Raw genomic sequence first — 22885 nt, forward strand, 5'->3', positions numbered from 1 at the left:
TTCTTTATATCAGTTCTATATACTGACTAATCAGTAAAACAAAGAAATGAGTAAGTTAAGCTTTAATAAATGTATAATTTAACATTTACTTATCTTTATTTACATTTTTCTTTCTAGGTTTGAAATTATTGAATGACATATGTATGCTTCGTTCTATGATAGTATTATTCTATCATATATGGATATTTATGAAATTGTTATACATAACTACTTCATATCATTTATCAGATATTGCTAATGATCATATTGAATTAACACAATTAATAAGTAATGATAATCAAATACGTATTCGATGCGATGCTAAAAGTCGTAATACAGTTGAAAGTTTAATACTTTTAAGTTGTCCACTTAGTAAAACTGGTGTATGTCGAGAAAATTGTATCAATCCATGTCCAGTAAATGAAAGTAAGTAAACTGGTACTATTATTATTTATTATTTAAACACATAAATATTGGTACAAGAGGGCACCAAATATATATGCGCCACACCATATTTGTGTGTGGGGGGGCTGTGATACTGCCCGGGTGCCCAAATCGAAGCAGGTGGTTTTCTTTGGGGGCCACACCCCGAGCCTTTGACCTAAAGGTCTAACCCACAAGGCAATGGAACATCGTGAGGAGATGCAGTCCCATGGTAGCCAGTGACCAACGATCGGTTCATACGCCATTTGTTCCCGCAGGATACCGGAGCCCATGGGCACCAGCGGTTTTGGATCCCGTTAAAGCCCCGGACATTCGCTTTTCGCCCTCTCATTTTCGTAAACAACACCCCAGCCACGAGAATGCAGTTAGTAGGACTTCCCTGGCAGAGGCTATATACGCGTGGTCGTGTGAGAGCATTTCGAGAGGGAGAGCGGGCCCACCCCACTCTCGGCCATTTCGTCCTAGTATGGGACTCATCAGCAGCGCGCATCCACGATCCCACACCCCGCGAGATTCGAACCCAGGACCTACCAGTCTCGCGCGCAAACGCTTAACCACTAAACCACTGAGCCGGCCGGCATTTAACAGTGTTAATGTCTAACTTCAACTAATCCACGAAATTGAGCGACACATCAACTATTGTCATCAATGAGTTACTATTTCACAACAGACCCGTTTGAACTCTATTGGTCACTTTAATAAGCTAGTGGTTTTCTTTATAAATCTATACCAATGATAACTTCAAAGAAAACCAAATAGTACCAGTGATCTATGTCGTTTTATTTATGCATGCAAGTTTTATTTGCCCACTTAAGAGATCACTAAGGTATTAAATCCACTAATGGATCCATTTTACTCCAATAATACTAATGACCACTTAAACAGTTAGCTCTCCATGGTGCGGATACATTAGACCATGAAAATTGTTTTCACGATCAACTAACCCAATCAGAACACGAGTAGATTAGGCCAGTTTGTTTTCTTACATTCATGTATCGAAAGCTTACGTCACAAAAAGTCTTGAACTACATGACTGTAATACACACAAGTGGAAAACTACAACTTGTGCATAACTCAGTCATTTGTGCTACAACACAGATTAACCAGTATATAATTATTTTTTTTGATTGAGATCATGAACCTATTGATGTTAGACCATCATTGGAAACATGGAAGCACAGGACGGCTGACTCGTCCCATTATGGGACTCCTCAGCACCGCGCATCCACGATCCCGCACCGCGCGAGATTCGAACCCAGGACCTTCAGTCTCGCGCGCGAACGCTTAACCTGCTGGACCACTGAGCTGGCATCCAATGGTGTTAATGTCTAAGCTCAACCAATCCACGAAATTGCGCGGCCATCTTCCATTGTACTGAGGTAGACACCTGTTCCTACCCGACACGGATTAATGTGACTTAAGATCTATAAAACACAGATAACAACAGTTGATGAGTAATGAATATTTTCAATAAATTCTTTTCAGGTTCTACTGTTATATATATAAGTGAATAGTCGAAAAAAGTGGTTGGGTTTAAGATAAAATACATTGTTTAAAACTTTAGTACATGAATTTAGGATTTATGGATGACCCTCGAGAGATGCTTAGGTGACCGTGGGAATCTCCATCTACTGACTAAGGTTAAAACATGGTTATCGATTAATGTGAGGAATTAGAATTAGGATCTATAGTGGACGTTAGAGTTAAGGTCTTCACTACGAACTGACACTAACTATAATGATAAAATGATATTTAACCAACATGGATGAGTGGATTTCGCGCCAAAATCCAAAATTATTCTAGATCTGATTGGTTCGTTCATGATGATGATGCTAGTCTGTGATGAAAACTCTGACTACGATTTCTAACTCTAACTTCTAACTCCAAGTCCTAATGCTTATTCCTCACATCAATTTTTAACTGTTCCTTGACCCTCGTAAGTGGCTGAGGCTTCTCAAAGTTACGTTAGTATTGTTTAGAGAACATTCACAAATTATAGTCTCATCATACTGATTCGTTATACTAACGCATAACCCTAACTTAATTCTTATTACCCAACCCAAACTGTCATGAATTATAGCTGATGTCAACTGGTGACTGAAACCCTATGAGGTTTTAACCCCAACTCGCAACAGCAACTCAACTCACAATATGTAAGCCTGACCTCTCTCATTAAAAAGCCATCTTAAGACCATTACTCCATTGTAATTTTACTGCTTTTTATTATTAATTGCGTATAACTAAGCAGTGTTTCCTGATTGTCTGATACATTGGTCAAGGTCGTCGTATAGCAATTTTACCGCTATAACTTAATGACGTCTGAGAATCACGCAGTTGGTAGGTTTCTTCTTCAATCGGTGTAGTAAAAGGTACAACACCACATTTGATTTCATTCCTTCTTGATAAATAACTATCACAATGATATAAACATATCTGTCAAAATGTATTTTCTTTTTGAGGCAATAAAATTTCATTGTGGGTAGGAATTCTCTCGAAATTCCTAGGAACAGGAACAAATTACATCTAAACTTATTTAATAATGCAATTCTCATCCAGTCTTACATTCATGGGGTTACTTCCTAGTTTCATCTAAGAAGATATAGAAGGATTCAATGCAAAAGCAGTTAAATATTCAAGACACCTAAACATCGTTCGAGGTTTGAAATTTCACAAAAATCACTATCTTAAATTCACTTGGTGTTGTTTGGTTTATTTCTTCCCACTGAGGTTTTAAGACTGGAATTGATCAGTCTGTTATTGACATATGTGCATACTGTGCATATGCCTCGACATTGACTTAATTCACATGCTTTTTGTAAGCAATGGTGGATATTGGCTAGCAGTGGAATCCAGGACGCGCGTTTCGTCCTATTTGAGACTTGTCAGCTGGATGTATCTGCATCTCAGAGTTGATGTTCACTCTGGGACTCGAACCTAGTACTATTCACTTCAAACGCCATCGCTTTATCCACTCAGCTACTGAGTCCTGATAGCCACTTGCTTGTGCAATGAGGTGAATTTAAATTCACTTGGTATTGTTTGGCTTGTATTTTCCCATTGATGTTTAGGACAGCAATTGATCAGTCTGTTATTGGCATATATGCATACTGTGCGTATGCATACTGGGTTCGAGTCGCAGAGTGAACATCAAATCTGAGATGCAGGTACATCCAGCTGACGAGTCCCAAATAGGACGAAACGCGCGTCCTGGATTCCACTGCTAGCCACTATCCAAGCACTATCTTAATTATTATTCATTCACTCAACACTGTCAGCATAGCATACCTTTTACCATTATGATCCAAGTAAAGCCTAGAGCAAATGTGTATCACCCCAAATCGCCATATCACAAAACCATAACTAGATAGCGTTAGGAAGATGAATAGCAAAGGAGTCATAATAATAATAATAATAGTATTAAGGATAATGAAAAAGACTGGACACCTAGAACATGATAATAAATACAGTTTTGTGATGTTCCAATGAGTAGAAAATTGTATTTCTGACGTTTATTGACTTACATGAAGTCACTTCTATAAATAAATAACTGAAATAAAATCAATACAAGTTTACATAGTACAAATGAAGCAATCAAAAACACAATAGGTCTGAACATGTCAATGTCGTGTTATTTTCGGTCAAGGTGATTCTTCTGTGTTACGTATAACCGTATAAATTTATGCGTCAGATAGTGGGTATGAAAAATATATGAAGTAGTGGAGTTAAAATTGGGTCTCTGTGTGTGTGTGTGTATGTGTGTGAAGATTGTGTGTTAAATCAATAGGGTCAAATGTGGTTATTTGAAAAAAACAGTCTAGGTTGAATAAATAGCCAGGTCTTGATTTTATTTCGGTTATTTAGTTATATACTCTATAGAAGTAACTTAATGTAAGTCACTAAACATAAGAAGTACAATTTTCTATTCATTGAGATATTACAAAAATATAGTTACAGTTTACTTTCTACCGAGAATGCTCAATTTAGTTGAAGTTATAAAGTTGGACCTTAGGATTGATATATTCAAACTCAGAACGTAGTTTGAGAAAAAAAGGAATTAAAATAAGTCGGTTAAAAAGGACAAGTAAGTTTAAGATTTATTGCGAATGAATGAATCTGCAAAACTGTCACTGATTCTTAGTCACCCTTTGCCTCCAATAGGACCTCCTTCTGGTAAATCACATTTACAAACACTTCTGAGTGTAACAGTTAATGATTTCATGGGTTGATTACATACCTTCGTTTGATTGTTCCTAACTTCCTTAGAATCTACTCCTACCTCATCCGATATCACTTGTCAATGTAAGTGGTAGCTGGGCATATGTAGCACATAGCCAGAAAACTTTATAGCAGCTCATGTTATTTTCAAAAACCATTAAAATGATATCAAAAAACTGAAATAATACAAAAAGACGAATAGCTGAAGCTTTCCATATAATTCTATTGCTCTCAATAGAAAAAAATAGGCCTCAGTATCCAGCCAACTTGGACTATCTATCCAAGTTACCATGTCTGATTCTATTCACATTATTATCGTACATACAAATTAAACTCTAGACTTTCTCACCACTAATGTCACATTTTTTCACCCTTTTAGCAAACATCCACTCACACAAATATATGAACATGTCTCATATGAATCACTTTGACTGGAATAACATAACACTGACTTGGTCAAACCTATTTTGGATCAATCACACATAATATTCTTGGTTCGTTCCTTTGTACTATTTAAACTTGGGTTATTTGTTCTCTGAAGAAGTGGCCTACACTGATTCATGAAATGTCAGAAAATTTAATTTTTCTACTCATTATGATATTTTTATTTGTTTTTTGACTGAAATCATTAGTCAATTGAAGCTAGACCACCATGGAAAACCTGGAAGCACTGGACGGCCATTTCGTCCTAGTATGGGACTCATCAGCAGCGCGCATCCACGATCCCTCACCCCGCGGGATTCGAACCCAGAACCTATCGGCCTCGCGCCAGGCGCTTAACCAACCAGACCACTGAGCTGGCATCCAATGGTGTTAATGTCTAAGCTCAACCAATCCACGAAATTGCGCGGCCATCTTCCATTGTACTGAGGTAGACACCTGTTTCTACCCGACACGGATTAGCTCAACTGATTTCAGTCAAAAAAACTTAACAATCTCCAGAACACCTAAACTGATTATTATTTATTTATTTGATAAAGATATGTTGCTTTAAAATCCGATGTAACATCTTAAGCACCTTTCTTCGAAAAAGGTGAAATTATCAGGTTTATTTCTAAACTTGAATACCCTATAATAATCTGAAACTATGTCCAATCATTCATAATTCTTTAACTTCTAAGTAGTTCCACTGACCACCATAACTTTAGAAGGTCAAGTTTCTTGGGAATCCTAAGGCAGTGGTTGATTTGAAGTTTAATTAGTCATCCAGGTTAAATCTGACTTTATTAAATGTCTTAAAATCTGTGGAGATTTATATGTTTGTGCTGTTCGCAAAGCAAATATACATATACAATTAATCATATTTTCAGAATAGTGGTTTTGTGGAAACTGTAGTAATTTAATAGTTGAATTCATGAGTCAATTAAAGCTAAACCACCGTGAAGAACTTTGGAGCACTGAATGGCCGTTTCGTCATAGTATGAAACTCCTCAGCAGTGTACATTCACGACGCCGCACGCTAGACGGAACAGCCATCCAGTGCTTCCAGTTTTTCTATGGTGATCTAGCTTTAATAGACTCATGAATTCAACTATTAATAATATTTTATAAATTTTTGATTGGCATTTTCTGTGTTAAGCCGATCCTTTCTGAAATGACAATCATTCTGAATAGCTGATGCATTTACTACTTCTGATAGAAATGATTTTTCTTTGGTCTTGTTAAAATGCATGAGACTTTTGCAGTATATTGTTGCTCAAAACAGACTGATCACATGATTCCCTTAATAGTTGACTAATACATGCATATCAGTTACTATGACGAAGAAATCTGTTTATTTATTTACCATTTCGACCACATAATATGTATTTATTGTCATGAAGTAATTGATTTCAGATATTTCTCAAGACTTTTGTCAATATCGACTCACTTAGACTAGGGACCACGTTGTAAATTGATCGATAGAACACGATCATTGCTAAAAATGAACTAGAGAAATAGTGGCCACTTCTCCGTAATCAATCAGTTATAAATACTTTAGTCTTACAAATCAGTCACGAACTGCAAAGCTCACTTATAATATCTAATATTGTGACTGGAATCTTGTTAGGACCCGAGAAACATAATGAATGGTAACTTTGGGATCCTTTTATGGACCAATACTAGACGTATATTTTTATCGTATAATTGTTAAATAACTAAACTATTCATATTAATGTTCCTTTTATTATAAGCTTTATTTTGACCCATAAATTATTATTATACGTTTTACCATTCTCGAATTATGCACTGTCTATTAGTCACTGCCTCCACCATTCACAGCCACATTTGGCCAAATCTTGTACAAATGTTGTTTTCTATTTTATTGGTATGTTATGGTCTGTTTGATTGGTATATAAACAGAGTATGTTTGAAATATAATGATTAATATCGCAGAGGCTCAGATTAGTGTTCTGAACTTAACTGGCTGGGCTAGGCGGAAAGCAGGGCCAATCGGACTCTAGGCTGCTCGCACGTGTTTTACGCGTCATTGATCCGATCGACAAGTCACTGCTCTCTAATTGGTGGTCACAAGATATAACAAATCTCACAAGAAGAATCAGTTCCCTCAAGGTTCAAGGTACATCTTGGTAATGAATGACAGCTAATGTGAAACATAAGCCAATGTTTTTCCTTCTTCTTTTTCAATCACTTAACATTTAACCCTTTTCAGGATAGCAGTGACTAAAATAACTAAGTTGATTAGTCTCGTAAAGTGATTCTTCATAATGATGTGCACTCCAACACCAGATTCCTTATGATTACTGAAACCCCTTTACTGAAATGTGTTGATTCGTACAAAATGTAAATTCAAAGTTTTTTGTTGATTACTTTCAACTCAACAGTTTTCATCTTCTCATATGTCTTTAATAATATTCAAATTTTCAACTTCTGTCTTTTTTTATTCTTATTATAATGATGATAAATAGCATCAACAATTTGTAATGATGCAGTAACATTGGCTATTCCTAAATGCATTTATAGATCTATGTCAAATGATCATATACAAATTGAATATTTAATACATTTAAATGCTATTAATGAGAAAGGACAATGGTGGTGTACATTTCGTGGGAAACGATCTAATTCTATTGAATTAGATTCATATCATATTCAACAAAAATTAACCACGACAAATATGAAAACAGTGAACAAATATGATACAGTTATAGATATTACAACTCCAATAGGTAAGTTCTATTGTTAAACATGTATATTTATTTACTTAACATAATGGGGAATTCTATGAAGGAAATGATGATAAACAAATTAGGAGGCAATTATTTATATAAGTTCATATTATCATTCGATCGAATCCGTGATTATTAAGTTCACTAATTACGAGTTAGTTTTACAATTATCATAATAATGACGTTTAATTTGACCAATAATACAATCAACTCCGCCTGTAGCTCTTATAGGGTTACTGTCGGTCCCAAGCCCGGGTAAAGGAGGAGGGTTGGGCATGGGGTTAGCGTCCCCATCCCGTAGAAAACTAACTCGCTAGAAAAACGCTTACCAGAAAAAATAATTCAAACCATTTTAACTCTGCCCTGGGAGTTAGAAGGTCTTCATTTAGTAGAATTATGACGCTTCATGGTGAAAGCCGAGCTCCTTCGGAAGCCACGAGGCCGATGCCCCTTCTAACAACCAGAGCAAAAAATTTTATAGGTACATGGAACGTTCGAACAATGTGGGAAACCGGGAAGACCAGTCAAATAGCAATGGAAATGAGGAGATACAACTTGGCAGTACTGGGAATCAGCGAAACCCACTGGACCCAAGCTGGACAGAAAAGGCTAGCTACGGAAGAGTTGCTGCTATACTCCGGTCACGAAGAGAACAATGCTCCACACACTCAGGGAGTCGCTCTTATGCTATCCAAAGTAGCACGAAATGCACTTGTAGGATGGGAATCTCACGGATCCAGAATCTTAAAGATTCCCATTGTGAAAATTAGAACAACACATATAAGCGAACAATTGTTTTCAATTAGATCGTCATCAGGCTTTACTCTAATATACATGAATATTTATACGAAAATTTTTTTAAACCAATCAAGGCAATATGAGTCAATAATCACAATGAAATAGAATAAGTCACTACACATAATAGGTAAAAATACAAGTTGATAGTAAGAAGACAACTGAACTGATAATAGTGAGAATAATAAAATACAATAACAAAACTCTTATCAATAGTTAAACGTCGGAAATAGAAGGTCAAACAAACATGGGTAAATAGACTAGGAATAGTAATCACAAAACATTGAAATCATTACGTAATAAGATGTGTGTAAATAATTAGATAGTGAAGAATACAAAGAGGCGGAAAATTACAAACAAATACTAGATGTGAAAATAAGGTTAACGATAACACGAATAGAATAAAATAAATAAATAATGATAATAATAAAATTTAAAATAAAAAATAAAATAAAAATTGTTAGTTAAGTTATAACTGGCCATGGTAGGGATAGGGGAGTCACGTATTTCTTCTGTACACATAAATTGGGGTTATATGTACGAATTCCAATGGCTTCAGCTATATATAGGAGACGGGAACGGACTCCGTCGGGAAATGATGGAGGTATACGATAGATAACTCGAAATGATTTCGATTTATCTACTGCATGACCGCTATCAATAAGATGTGCCAATATAGAACTGCGAATAGTTTTTCTCTGGCCCTTTATGTACCAAGTTGGTAGATGTTCACTCATTCGTTGGTTAAGTTGCCTGGTAGTACGCCCTATATAGCTATCTCCATAGGAGCAGCTGAATTTGTAAATGCACATGGAAGAGGCCAACTCGGGTAACTTATCCTTCGTTTGAGTAGACATCGCTGGTCGACAAGAGAAGGTCAACGCAAGATTGGCTGCATAGAATGTCCTGATGATTACTTTGGTTAACCTATATTTCAGAGTGTCACTAGCCACATCCCCGTTGAATTGCACTTTCATGTATAAAGGTTTCTTACGAACAGAATCATCCAGAATCATCAAAGCATCATTCAAAACAAAGAAGGAGGGGATCTTAATGAATATTATCCAATGTTATGCACCCACCAATGATAGCAACGACGACATTAAAGATCAGTTCTACGAGCGGCTGCAGTCAATCATTGAGAAATGCCCAAGAAAGGACCTCACCATTCTGATGGGAGATCTAAATGCCAAAGTCGGAATAGACAACACTGGATATGAAGATATTATGGGACGACATGGACTGGGAGAGAGGAACGAAAATGGAGAAAGATTTGCAAATTTGTGTGCATTCAACAAATTGGTCATAGGAGGCACAATATTTCCACACAAACGTATACACAAGGCTACATGGATCTCACCGAACCACACTACAGAGAACCAGATAGACCATATTTGCATCAACAAAAAATTCCGAAGGACAATGGAAGATGTGAGAACCAGGAGAGGTGCTGACGTAGCTTCAGATCACCACCTAGTTGTAGCCAATTTAAAACTGAAGCTAAAAAAGAACTGGACAAGTGGACAAACAGCACTACAAAGGTTCAATACAGCCTTCCTTCGAGATACTGACAAACTCAATGAATTCAACATAGCTCTCAACAACAGGTTTCAAGCCTTACAAGATCTACTGAAAGAAGAAGAAACTAGTATGGAGGACAACTGGAAAGGCATCAAGGAAGCATTAACTTCAACGTGTCAAGAGGTTCTCGGTCTCAAGAAATACCATCATAAGGAATGGATCTCTACAGAAACACTGGACAAGATCAAAGAAAGGAAGAACAAGAAGACAGCAATAAACAACAGCCGAACACGAGCAGAGAAAGTCCAAGCACAAGCTGAATACATGGAAGCAAACAAACAAGTGAAGAGGAGCATTAGAGCCGACAAGAAGAAATACGTGGAAGAACTAGCAACGACGGCAGAAAAAGCTGCTAGAGAAGGAAATATGAAACAGCTTCACGATACAACGAAGAAACTATCAGGGAAATACAGTAAACCAGAGAGGCCGGTCAAAGACAAAGAAGGCAAGCCAATCACTGAAATTCAACAACAGCGGAACAGATGGATAGAATACTTCGAGGAACTCCTGAATAGGCCGGCTCCAATGAATCCACCGGACATCGAAGCAGCACACACAGATCTTCCTATAAATGTCAACTCACCAACGACGGAAGAAATTAGAATGGTCTTCAGACAAATCAAGAACGGGAAAGCAGCAGGACCCGACAACATACAAGCTGAAGCACTGAAATCAGATATCGAAACAACCACAAGCATGCTTTATCTTCTGTTCAAAAAGATTTGGGAGGAGGAACAAGTGCCGATGGACTGGAAAGAAGGACACCTCGTCAAGATTCCAAAGAAAGGAGATCTGAGCAAATGTGAAAACTACAGAGGCATTACACAACTGTCAATACCAGGGAAAGTCTTCAACAGAGTGTTGCTGAACCGGATGAAGGATGCAGTAGACTCCCAACTTCGAGATCAACAAGCTGGATTCCGTAAGGATCGGTCGTGAACAGACCAAATTGTAACACTACGGATCACCGTCGAACAATCAGTTGAGTGGAACTCATCACTATACATCAACTTCATTGATATTGAAAAGGCATTCGACAGTGTAGATAGGAGGACATTATGGAAACTTCTTCGACACTACGGAGTTCCTGAGAAGATTGTCAATATTATCCGGAACTCATACGACAGACTACAGTGCAAAGTAGTGCATGGAGGACAGCTGACAGACGCACTCCAAGTAAGGACCGGAGTCAGACAAGGCTGTTTACTCTTTCCCTTCCTCTTTCTTCTGGTGGTCGACTGGATTATGAAGACCTCAACATCTGAAGGAAAACACAGAATACAATGGACAGCTCAGAATCAATTAGACGATTTGGACTTCGCAGATGACCTAGCCCTCCTATCGCACACACATGAACAAATACAGATAAAAACAGCCAGTGTGGCAGCAGTCTCTGCATCAGTAGGCCTCAGCATACACAAAGGGAAAACCAAGGTCCTCAAATTCAAAGCGGAGAATAGCAACCCAATCACTCTTGATGGCGAAACTCTGGAAGATGTAGAGTCCTTCACATATCTAGGAAGCATCATCGATGAACAAGGAGGTTCAGATGCAGACATAAAGGCGAGGATCGGCAAAGCAAGGGTCGCATTCCTACAATTGAAGAACATATGGGACTCAAAACAACTTTCAACCAATATCAAAGTGAGAATCTTCAATACGAACGTCAAGGCAGTTCTACTGTACAGAGCTGAGACTTGGAGAACTACAACAACCACCATCAAGAAGGTACAAGTATTTATAAATAGCTGTCTACGCCAGATACTCAACATCCATTGGACGGATACCATGAGCAACAGCCTTCTGTGGGAGAGAACAAACCAACTTCCAGCTGAAGAAGAAATTAGGAAAAGACGATGGAAGTGGATAGGACATACATTACGCAAATCGTCGAACTGCATCACGAGGCAAGCCCTAACTTGGAATCCTGAAGGGGAGCGAAAAAGAGGAAGGCCAAAGAACACATTGCGTCGGATAATAGAAGCAGATATGAAAACGATGAATTACAACTGGACGGAGCTAGAAAGGATTGCCCAGGACAGGGTTGGATGGAGAATGCTGGTGAGCGGCCTATGCTCCTTCACGAGGAGTAATAGGTGTAAGTAAGTAAGTAATAATACAATCGAACAACATTAAGGAATATGACATTTCAATGGTTGAGATCATGAGTTAATTGAAGCTAGATCACCATGGAAAGCCCAGAAGCACTGGACGGTCATTTCGTCCTAGTATGGAACTCCTCAGCAGTTCACATTCACGATCCCGCCCCCTGACACCGAGATTTGAACCCAGGACGTATCAGTCTCGCAAGCGAGTGCTTAACGATCGGACCACTAAGCCAGTATCCAACCGTGTTAATGTTTAATTTAACGTGATTGTGTTCGAAATGAACAGTACTGGGTTTGAGTCCCGGAGTGAACATCGAATCTAGGATGAATATATATCCAGCTAACGAGTCTCAAATAGGACGAAATGCACGTCCTAGATCCCATTGCTAACCACCATCCATATTTGATAAAAGATATGGTTAATACACAATAGTTCAATACCTGAGAATCAACCAAATATTCCCAACAGTTTGGTATCTGATATCTGTCTGCAAGGATTCTAGTAACCTGAAACAGAGTCAAAAGTTAACAGTCACGCTCTGAACCACGCCGTGACCTTGAGTTCAGTCAACACTACCTTAATGTCGATAGTTCGGCAACATGCAGCACTAGAGTTAAGTAACTGAAGGTAAGTCTTTAACTAACGACTAATAATAAAATCTTAGACGAGGAAGATTAAAGGATATAAAGGGCAATTAAAAGAGATTTAAATAAAGGTTAAAATACAAGACAAGGAGAAGAAACAAATAAATGACAATACTGTTCAATAAAATGCTGTGGATGGATTTACATTGTGTTCTTTCCATTACACTCTTTGACAAAATGGTTTATGAAGTTTCAAAAATTAGTAACAAAAAAACAAATCATCTAAATTAACTTGAAAACTTCAAAAAGATTCATAAAGAAATAAGGAATTTAGTTTAATAATTAATCAGTAGAGGATTGTGGAGATTAATAAGTTTTTGATTGAGATCATGAACCGATTAATGTTAGACCACCATTGGCAACCTGGAAGCACTGGACAGCTGTTTCGTCCTATTGTGAGACTCCCCAGTAGTGCACATCCACGACCCCGCTCACAGGACTCGACCCCAGGGGCTTCGGTGTCGGGGAGAGTCAGGTATCTATCTCAGTACGACAGAATATGGTCGCTCCACTAGTCGAGGTTGATTGAGGTTAGACATTAACACCGTTGGATGCCTGTTGGCTCAGTGGTCTAGAGATTAAGCGTTCGAGCGCGAGACTGAAGACGCTGGGTTCGAATCTCGCGGGGCGGGATCGTGGATACACACTACCGATGAGTCCCCCAATACGACGAAACGAACATTTAGTGATTTCAGGTTTTCGGTAGTGATCTAATATCAATCGGTTCGTGTTCTCAATCAATCTTTTGTTTCATTATATTTTGTTTATTTTTGTTACTTCCAGATATTTCACCTAACCTGATACAACTTATTATTGGACTTGTTGGTGTTTCAATTGCTTTCAATATATTCTTTTTTGTACGATGTTTTACTGTGAAAAATTATTTGAGTAAGTTGATGTACATATTATTTATTGAACAATGATATACAGGATTATTGTGTATAAGACTAAAAATACTCACGACAGATTTGTTTTTCTGTTGTTTATCACCAACCAAATAAAATTGGGAGAAGTGTTCCACAATTTGGAAATAATTCAACTAGTTCGTTCCGCAAATATTGTAACCAGTTTTTGCTCAACTACAATCCACCCAACTCGTTCACTGACATTTCCTGATTCAAATATTAATTAAACATTTTTCCCGTATTTTTGCAAACTGATGTTAGCGGGCCAAAGGGCGTCGCCAGGAAGCTCTGGTTGGTATAAGTTTTATACTGGCAGGTACTTGTCAGCAAAACAGAGTTGGAGGTAAGTTTGGATTTCGCTGGAGATGTTAGTTTATAAGACTAAAAATACTCACGACAGATTTGTTTTTCTGTTGTTTATCACCAACCAAATAAACGTGGGAGAAGTGTTCCACAATTTGGTAGTAATTCAATTAGTTCTTAGATTGAATTAAGTACTAGAGAATTAGGTGAGAATATAATTTATGAACGACATTTGAGAGATGCTAAAATGATCTTGAACATGTCCAGCTACTTACTAGTGTTAAATGAGAGTTATAAGCCAATGTGAGGAATTATAATTACGATTTACAGTTGATAGTTAGGGTAACGAACTAGATTTGAAGTTTTCGTCATGAAATGACATCAGCTAAAATGCTGAAAAACACTATTTAGCCAAATGAATGAATGAATTTCACACCGAAATCCAAGACTTGTTACCGTAAATATGATTGGTTTTATCGAGAAATACAATATTGTTTATCACTCATCTACCAACTACTATCGATGAGATCGTTTCTATTTTTAACTCTCTTCAAGAAAATCTTCATATCGGTCATTCAAGAAATAATTGTCTTGATCAACTACTCTGTATAGATCAGCCAAGAAAATTATCACCAAAAACAAGACTAAATTATATTCAACATGTTAGTCCATCGGAAACGCCAAAACTCACAGTGAAATTATCTACCACAGTAACTACAACAATCTCAACTACAAATGAACAATGGACTGAACCAATCAACCTGATGACAATGACACATAATAATCATTCACCATTTGTTTATCATAAATCAAATTCTATTCCATCATCACCTACTACTAATTATCCTATTCTACATCAAAATCCATTACAATATACGCAACAATATTCAGGTTTACCACAAAATTCATTTTATTCCAAGTATCCAATGCATAATTCATTCATTAATCCTAATCCTAATCCTAATAATAATGGTTCATCAATGGAATTTATTTACGATGAAGTTCATAATTCAATTTATACAACAACCATTAGTCAACCAAGTGATCATGAGAAAAGAAAAGACACTACAGTAAATACTTTTCTTGTTTAGTTTCCTAATTCCCTGATTACAACTGACTGTATGTTACGACGTAACAATAATGATTGGACTATTTATTATAGAGTAATCAATTCTCAGCTCAGTATGATTGTAGGTCATCACTTTAGCGGTAAATAAGAAATTCAATACTGGTTAAGTTAGATGAATTAATTTCAGACAAGCATTAAAAATGAAAATTAGGAAAGCGATAACGAACAAGGTAAATATGCCAAATCATTTTGATAAAGCATAACCAGATGAAAATAAGTTAAAAATAGATGATGGATGAATAGGTTAAGCAATGGATACAAGTATGTTCACATTAAAAAAACAGTCAAGGTTGCCTAGTGAATAACTGAGACGGTTAAAATATGACTCAAGAAGAATAAATAAATTGGTCTGTCTGGAGGCTAGAATAACCCACGTGGGTTTGACAGAGTACTAGTGATAAATCTTCTGACTGTACGCTTGAATCGGTTGACTAGGCTCTTTTAATTGCGCCAGGCTAACTCTACACCGTAACTTTAACATGAGAGGAAAGACATGGAATATGGAAAGAACACTTTACTCCAAAGGTTAGTTTTTGTAAAGAAAAACGAGGGTATTTATAGTGTTTCAGATGTTCTTAGGTTTTTTGAACGTTCTGGAGTCCTACGAAACATAGTAACAGGACAGGCAATCATCCAATCAGAAATGTAACAGCCTACTTTTCACTTTCTAGATGTGTCTGAGATACTTCTATTCAATGCTGACTGGATGAAATGTTTCCAAGTGTTTTCAAAACCGCTTCATGTGTTTTTGTCGTGGAATATTCTAGGTCTCTCCAACAATTAGACACTACCATATGCTAGGTTGTAACAAATTCTGCTCCAATCGTATTTATCTGTTTCATGTATATATTCCAATAAAATAATACCCTGATTGTTTTTCCAAAGAAAATAGATAATTAGGGAAATATACCAATGATTAGTTTAGTTGCGGTTATAAGTTTTTGAAGTAATTTTAATAGTTATAGGTTGTCAGAACTTTTTTAAAACGCAAATTCAGTCAGTCATCATCAACGTGAAACATCGTACGTACGTACATCAGTTCCAGTTGGGATACCATATTAGCACACAGATACAATTGTCGATCCAAACTCCATAGTGGTAGAGGTAGTAAAAGTATAAGCAGTAATCGGAAACATTACGGTTTGAAGATGTTATCTAAGGAGTATAATCCAGTGAAATAAATTTGGAAAGAGAAAAGAAGGAACATGAAGAATTCAAAAGATCAAAATTAGGGAGAACACAAAAAGTGAATGAACCTGCACCATTACAAACGATTTTGAGTCATGTCATTCAAGATCTATAACAATCGATTGCTATCATCTCGCTGATCCCAACCAGGTAGTCGACATCTACCAACATGGCTCAGTCCACTTTAATGTAATTGTTAATTAATTAATTAATTTTAATAACTAATTAGTAGAAATATTTATTCTTGTAAAAAAAACTATTGGGAATCTTTGCTTGATTAGAGAATTAATCAGCCCATGATTTAATTGGGGTACTAATAAAGTAATATTGTAGTGAACAAGAACTCGAGTGGGGAAATACATTCTATACCTGACCACCGTTATATACTACTTATGTGGATATAACTAACCCATACCACAATATTAACTAAGTAATTTCGCTTAGAGATAACAATAAAACTATACCTATACAAAACATTTTCGTAGTTGAAACTGAATAAATAGTTTCAATGTTTCACTTATTAAAATCAACTTGAATACATAGTGCAAAGACCTTCCCAGTTTACAGAATAAGCCGAAGATACCTTGGTCAAGCTAAGTAGATAATAATCAATATAGGGTGGTAGAGATTGGTAAGTTTTTGATTGAGATCATAAACCGATTGGTGTTAGACAACCAGTGAAAACCTGGAAGCACTGGACGACTCTCTCGTCCTATTTTGGGACTCTTTACCAGTAAGCATCCACGATCCTGCCCGCGGGATTCCAACCCAGAACATATCGGCCTCGCGAGCGAACGCCTAACCTCTAGACCACTGAGCCGGCATCCAATGGTGTTAATGTCTAACCTCAACCAACCTCAACCAGTGGGGCCAAACTGTGTCAGATATCTACCTCAGTACAATAGTGAATGTGTCGCTCAATTTCGTATATTAGTTGAAGCTAGACATTAACACCCTTGGATGACGGTCGGCTCGGTGGTCTAATGGTTAAGAGCTCCTGTGCGAAACCGTTAAGTCTTGGGTTCGAATCTCGCGATGCTAGGTCGTCGATGCGCAGTACCACGGAGTCTCACAATAGAACGAAACGACCATCCAGTGCTTCCAAGTTTTCCATGGTGATCTAGCTTCAACTGACTCATGATCTAAACTATCGAGATTTTATTTTCTCTTCATACAATATACTTTTATTTTTTTAAAATTTTATTTATAAGAAGTTTCAGAAATTTCCTAATAATACAGTCCGAACTGTATATGATATTGGTGATTGGCTTGTAGATAAATCTGGTCAAATTTATATTCCATATGCACAAATTACAACAAAACCTCAAAGAATTATATTAAATAATTTTGATTATTCAACATTAAGAAAAAATGATTTTTTTAAAAATTCTCCCTTATTAAATACAATTATAAATAATCAACAACAACAGCAACAACACCAACAAGAACGGCAACAGCAACATCGACAGGAACAACAACAGCAACACCAACAAGAACAGCAACAGCACCACCAACAAGAACGGAAACAGCAACAACAAACATATTCATCAACAATTCCAATACAAACCAGAGATCCAAATTCGATCAATAATAATAATAATCCGATGATCAGTTCTACTCTTAGTTTACCATTGGTTCCAGTTAATATCACAAAGGATGTATCATTCACTAATGAACAATTATTTATTCAAAATATTCCGATTGAAGTCAATGAATTAGATAATGTTATTGAACAAAATGTAAATTAAATGAATTGCTTATGATAGTTTTATTGAAGAATTTCTATTTTTAACAATGTGTTATTGTCATAAATAATAGCTGTATATATTTGTTATATCCTATTGAGTAGAAAAATTATATTTCTGATGATGTTTCGTCACTTAATATATGTTACCTCTTCAGAGTAAATAAATAACCGAAATTAAATTAATATACGTTTAAATAGTACAAAGGAAAGCAATACAGATCATAATTTATGGATAACCTTTGAGTGATGCCAAATTGATCTTGGGAGTGTCTACCTACTTATTTGGGCAAAACGAAGGTTATAAAATAACTTGAAAAATAAGGATTATGATTCACAGTTGATAGTTAGAGTTAGGAATTTGGTTTACGCTTTTTTATCACTAACTGACATGAGCTAAAACGACAAAACGTTATTCGTGGATTGGTTGAAGTTAGATATTAACACCACAGGATGCCAGCTCGCTGGTCAAGTTGGTTAAGCGCCTGGCGCGGGACCGACAGGTTCTGGGCTCGAATCTTGCGGGGTCGTGGGTGCGCACTGCCGGGGGGTTCCTCCCTAGGACGAAACGGCCGGCTGTACAGTGTCCCCAGGTTTTCTATGGTGGCCTAGCTTCAATTGGCTCATGATTTCAATCAGTGAAATTTCTAAAATCTCCACAAAACCCCTTCTGATAAAATGTTATTTAACCAAATGTATGAATGTATTTCGCACCAAAATCTATGACCTAATATTCTTAAATCTGATTGATTCGTCTATAAATTATAATCTCACTATAGTTCACATTAAGTTATAAAATGTCAGAACATCATAAAAAGAATGTTTCTTATAAACTTTCTATCTAACGTTCAATTTATTTGAAACTGTTAAGTTCAACCATAGCATTAATACATAAACAAACATGTTACTGTATTTATTAGGAGATATTTGTCAGTAACTATGCAGTTTATTTTATTTATATGAATTTTGAAATATTTTTTAAGAAATGAGATTATGAACATCAATGAAGATGACTTAGCATACATGATTATTCTTTCTAGATGTAGAGATTATCTGAATCGTAATAAATACTTTTAATCCAGGGATCTATCTTCCATGAATTTACCAAATCAATTGCATAAAATTACGTTACATCAATAACATTTACCTTCAAAATGGAGGTAGTCTGTAATTTAATACATTTCTTGATTATCTTATATAGATGCTTTTCATATCATTAAGTAATTTCAATGGTTAAGATCATGAGTCACTTAAAGCTAGATCACCATGGAAAATCTGGAAGCACTGGACGGCCGTTTCGTCCTATTATGGGACTCCTCTGCAGTGCGCTTCAAGAGGTATATCCTGGAGTTCTAGTGAGAAGTAGTGACCAGTGGAGTTCAACTGTGTCATCTATGAGATAGTAACTCACTAAAGACTGGTGAATGTGTCGCTCAATTTCGCGGATTAGTTGAAATTAGACCTGGGTTCGGACCTCTCAGGGGGTGAGGTCGTGGACGCACACTGCTGAGGAGTCCCTTACTTGGAATCCTCATGGCCAAAGGAGGAGAATAGGAATACCAAAGAACACATTACGTCGAGAAATGAAGACAGACATGAGAAAAATAAAAAAATTTGGATAAACCTGGAAAGGAAGGATGAGTACAGAGTGTGTTAGAGAATGGTGGTTGGTGGCCTATACTCCATTAGGAATAACCGACGTAATTAATTCAATATGAATACTGTCAAATGTAACATTTCAAAATGTCACTTTATTTTCATGTCTATCTTTTTTTGTTTTGCTTCTTCCAGTCTAATTTGCAAAATTCTAATTTGTCAATCAATAAAAACAATAAACAATCAATCAACCAATTCGATTTATTCAACCCACAAGTGTCAGATCCATTAAATACTCATCAAAATATTGATCAAAAGTTCATTACTAATAATATCAATAAATCAATTGAATGGAAACCTTCAATTAAATTACTTTCACATAAAACCACTAAACAATTAAATGGAAATTCTACACATAAAATAAATGAAAGTCATAAGATTGCTGATTTAGAGGATTGGTCTATGATAGATCAAGATTAATTAATTTTTGAGAAAAAATAATGATAAATATTACTGAAATGTTTCTTCTTTTTTATTTAGTTGACATTATATTACTTTATTATAAATAGTAGTCAGTTCTATAAATTACAAAACGTTTAGAAGTAATAAATTAAATTGTTTGTTTTTTTTTTGTTAATTAAAATAATCCATAGTGTCATTGAATAAGAAAAAGAGAATTCAGTGAAGAAAATTTTTCTCTTTTCGACGAAGTCATTTACTTAAGCTGTACATTCGTATATATAGTTATATGGAAAATGTATGTCTATAGAAGGATAGAAGGGATTGAATCGCAAAAATGGATTCGACAATAAATAACAAATGAGGTTAACGTACTAATCAAGGGGTAAGGAAATTCGGTACTTCGACCAATAATTGAAAGATTTCATTTATATAAAAGATATATAGATGACACTTTCATTATTTGCGAAGAAGATAGTGACTTCAATGATATTTTGAATATTTTCAATAACTGCCACCCATCAATTCAATTCACCTTAAAAGCAGAGAGAAACCATGAAATTCATTTTCTTGATATCCATTTAAAAAGAATGCCTGACGGTTTATTACAGAGATCGATATACAGAAAACCCACTTGGAATGGACAATACACGAACTTCCACAGTTGGGTTCCATTAATTAGAAAAAGGAACTTAATTCATTCTTTATCCTCAAGGACCAAGCGAATTTGTTCCAATGACACAATAGATGGCGAACTATTTGATCTTCGACAGACCCTCATCAAAAATGGTTATCTACCGAGATTCATCGATAGAAACTTGGTATCTAGACTTCATGACAAAGCATTGACAGCAGAGAAAAAAACCCGATAAAGGATCTGGTGTTGTTATTATGAATAAGTCAGATTACAAAAATAAAATGGAATCCATTCTCAGTGATAAAACCAAATTTTTGGCTGATGTTGACTTTGATGGATTACGTAAATTAGAAAAGAAAGTAAACTCGAATCTTGTGAAATTGTTAAACATGAATGCTATTAACAAGGATGAGTTTAATTTATTAAAACCTATGGGTTCGGCATATCCTAATTCATATGGATTACCGAAAATTCATAAGCCTAATACCCCCCTACGTCCAATTCTATCGATGTGTCGGTCACCTACACACAACCTTGCAAAATGGCTTACAAAATTATTAAACCCTATCAGAAATCAATATTGTAAGTATTCTTTGACTGACTCATTTGAATTAATTAATTACTTAAAGGATATAAATATAAAGACAAAGACAATGTGCTCCTTTGATGTAAACACTTTATTTACAAATGTACCTCTTAGGAAAACCATTGATATTTTGTGTGACTTTATTTCTTCGAAAAACCTTCCACTGCCTTTTCCTGTTAAAACTCTTAAAGATTTATTATTATTATGTACAGATAATGTAAAATTCACATTTGAAGGTGAACACTTCAGACAAATAGATGGTGTAGCTATGGTCAGCCCTCTAAGACCATTGCTGGCTGATGTGTTCATGGGATATATGGAAAATTTAGTTGGAGACTCAATTCGTAAGATGGGTCTGTATAAACGATATGTGGATGATATAATAATCATAGGTGATAAAATTGAAGACATAAACTGCTTGTTAGAAGAAATCAATAGTAGTCAAAAGCACATTTCTTTTACATGTGAAGAAGAGAAGAACAACCAACTTCCTTTTCTTGACATCCTGATTACTAGGAGAGATGATGGTTCCATCAAACGTGCTATATATAGAAAACCAACATGGACAGGACAATATCTTAATTTTCATAGTCACTGTCCTATTCATTATAAACGCGGTTTAATAAAGAGCTTATTCAATAGAATCAATCGTATTTGTACTAGTGATACTATTGAAGTAGAGATGAAGCTCTTGACTGATGCGTTAATCAATAATGGTTACTCTTTGAAGTTCATAAACCTCTGGAGGGGTTGCAATATGACTAGACCTATGACGCTTCTGGCACCCAAAAAGCGAGTTTATATTACGTTACCAATCAGAGGTGACACAAATAGTCTCATGTTGAAACAGAGACTTAAATTAGCTATCAACCGGACATTTTATGCAGCCCAACTTGTCATTATCGAAAAGACAACGTCTATGTTTCACCAAAAGCCCAAACATCACGAAAACGATTGTGTCACATCCCATTGTGTCTATAAATTTACATGTATGTGTGGAAACACGTACGTAGGGAGGAGCAATCGTGATTTGCAATTAAGGGTGGGTGAACATATACCAAAATGGTTGCAGAATCAGATGAATTCCAATGGTGAAATGAGATCACAGGATAGACAGACATCATCATCCATTGCGAAACATTTGATTGAGACGGGTCATAAGGTTGATATCAAATCAGCATTTGTAGTGTTATACAAAAGCCTTCAAGGATGTATACTAAGGTTTATTGAAACCTTGGCTATACGAAAATTGAAACCAACTTTATGTGTTCAAAAACAATTTGTACTTACACTTAACCTACCCTGGTAATACTGATTTATTACCCAGAGTGATTATCACATTGTTTTTGTGTACTTTATGTATTTGTCTAGTTGACCTTTTAATTTTCATATATAAATGTT

At 36.0% G+C, this 22885-nt stretch overlaps 1 protein-coding gene across 2 annotated transcripts; it reads left to right on the forward strand.

The window, feature by feature from the left end:
• Nucleotides 1-46: 46 nt before the first annotated feature.
• On the forward strand, nt 47-20412 carry MS3_00010497 (uncharacterized protein; the record flags this gene model as incomplete). 2 transcript variants are annotated; one of them, XM_051218874.1, is made up of 7 exons in its annotated part: nt 47-50; nt 118-405; nt 7548-7808; nt 13721-13825; nt 14701-15215; nt 17674-18201; nt 19998-20412. In XM_051218874.1, 7 exons carry the CDS (start codon nt 47-49, stop codon nt 20280-20282), a joined length of 1986 nt encoding a protein of 661 aa, XP_051072544.1. In that variant the 3' UTR covers nt 20283-20412. The 2 variants fall into 2 exon arrangements, with proteins under 2 accessions (XP_051072544.1, XP_051072545.1); XM_051218875.1 differs by having other exon boundaries at nt 17677-18201.
• Nucleotides 20413-22885: the final 2473 nt, after the last annotated feature.

This window comes from Schistosoma haematobium, chromosome ZW, assembly GCF_000699445.3.
Source record: "Schistosoma haematobium chromosome ZW, whole genome shotgun sequence".
Lineage (NCBI taxonomy): Eukaryota > Metazoa > Platyhelminthes > Trematoda > Strigeidida > Schistosomatidae > Schistosoma > Schistosoma haematobium.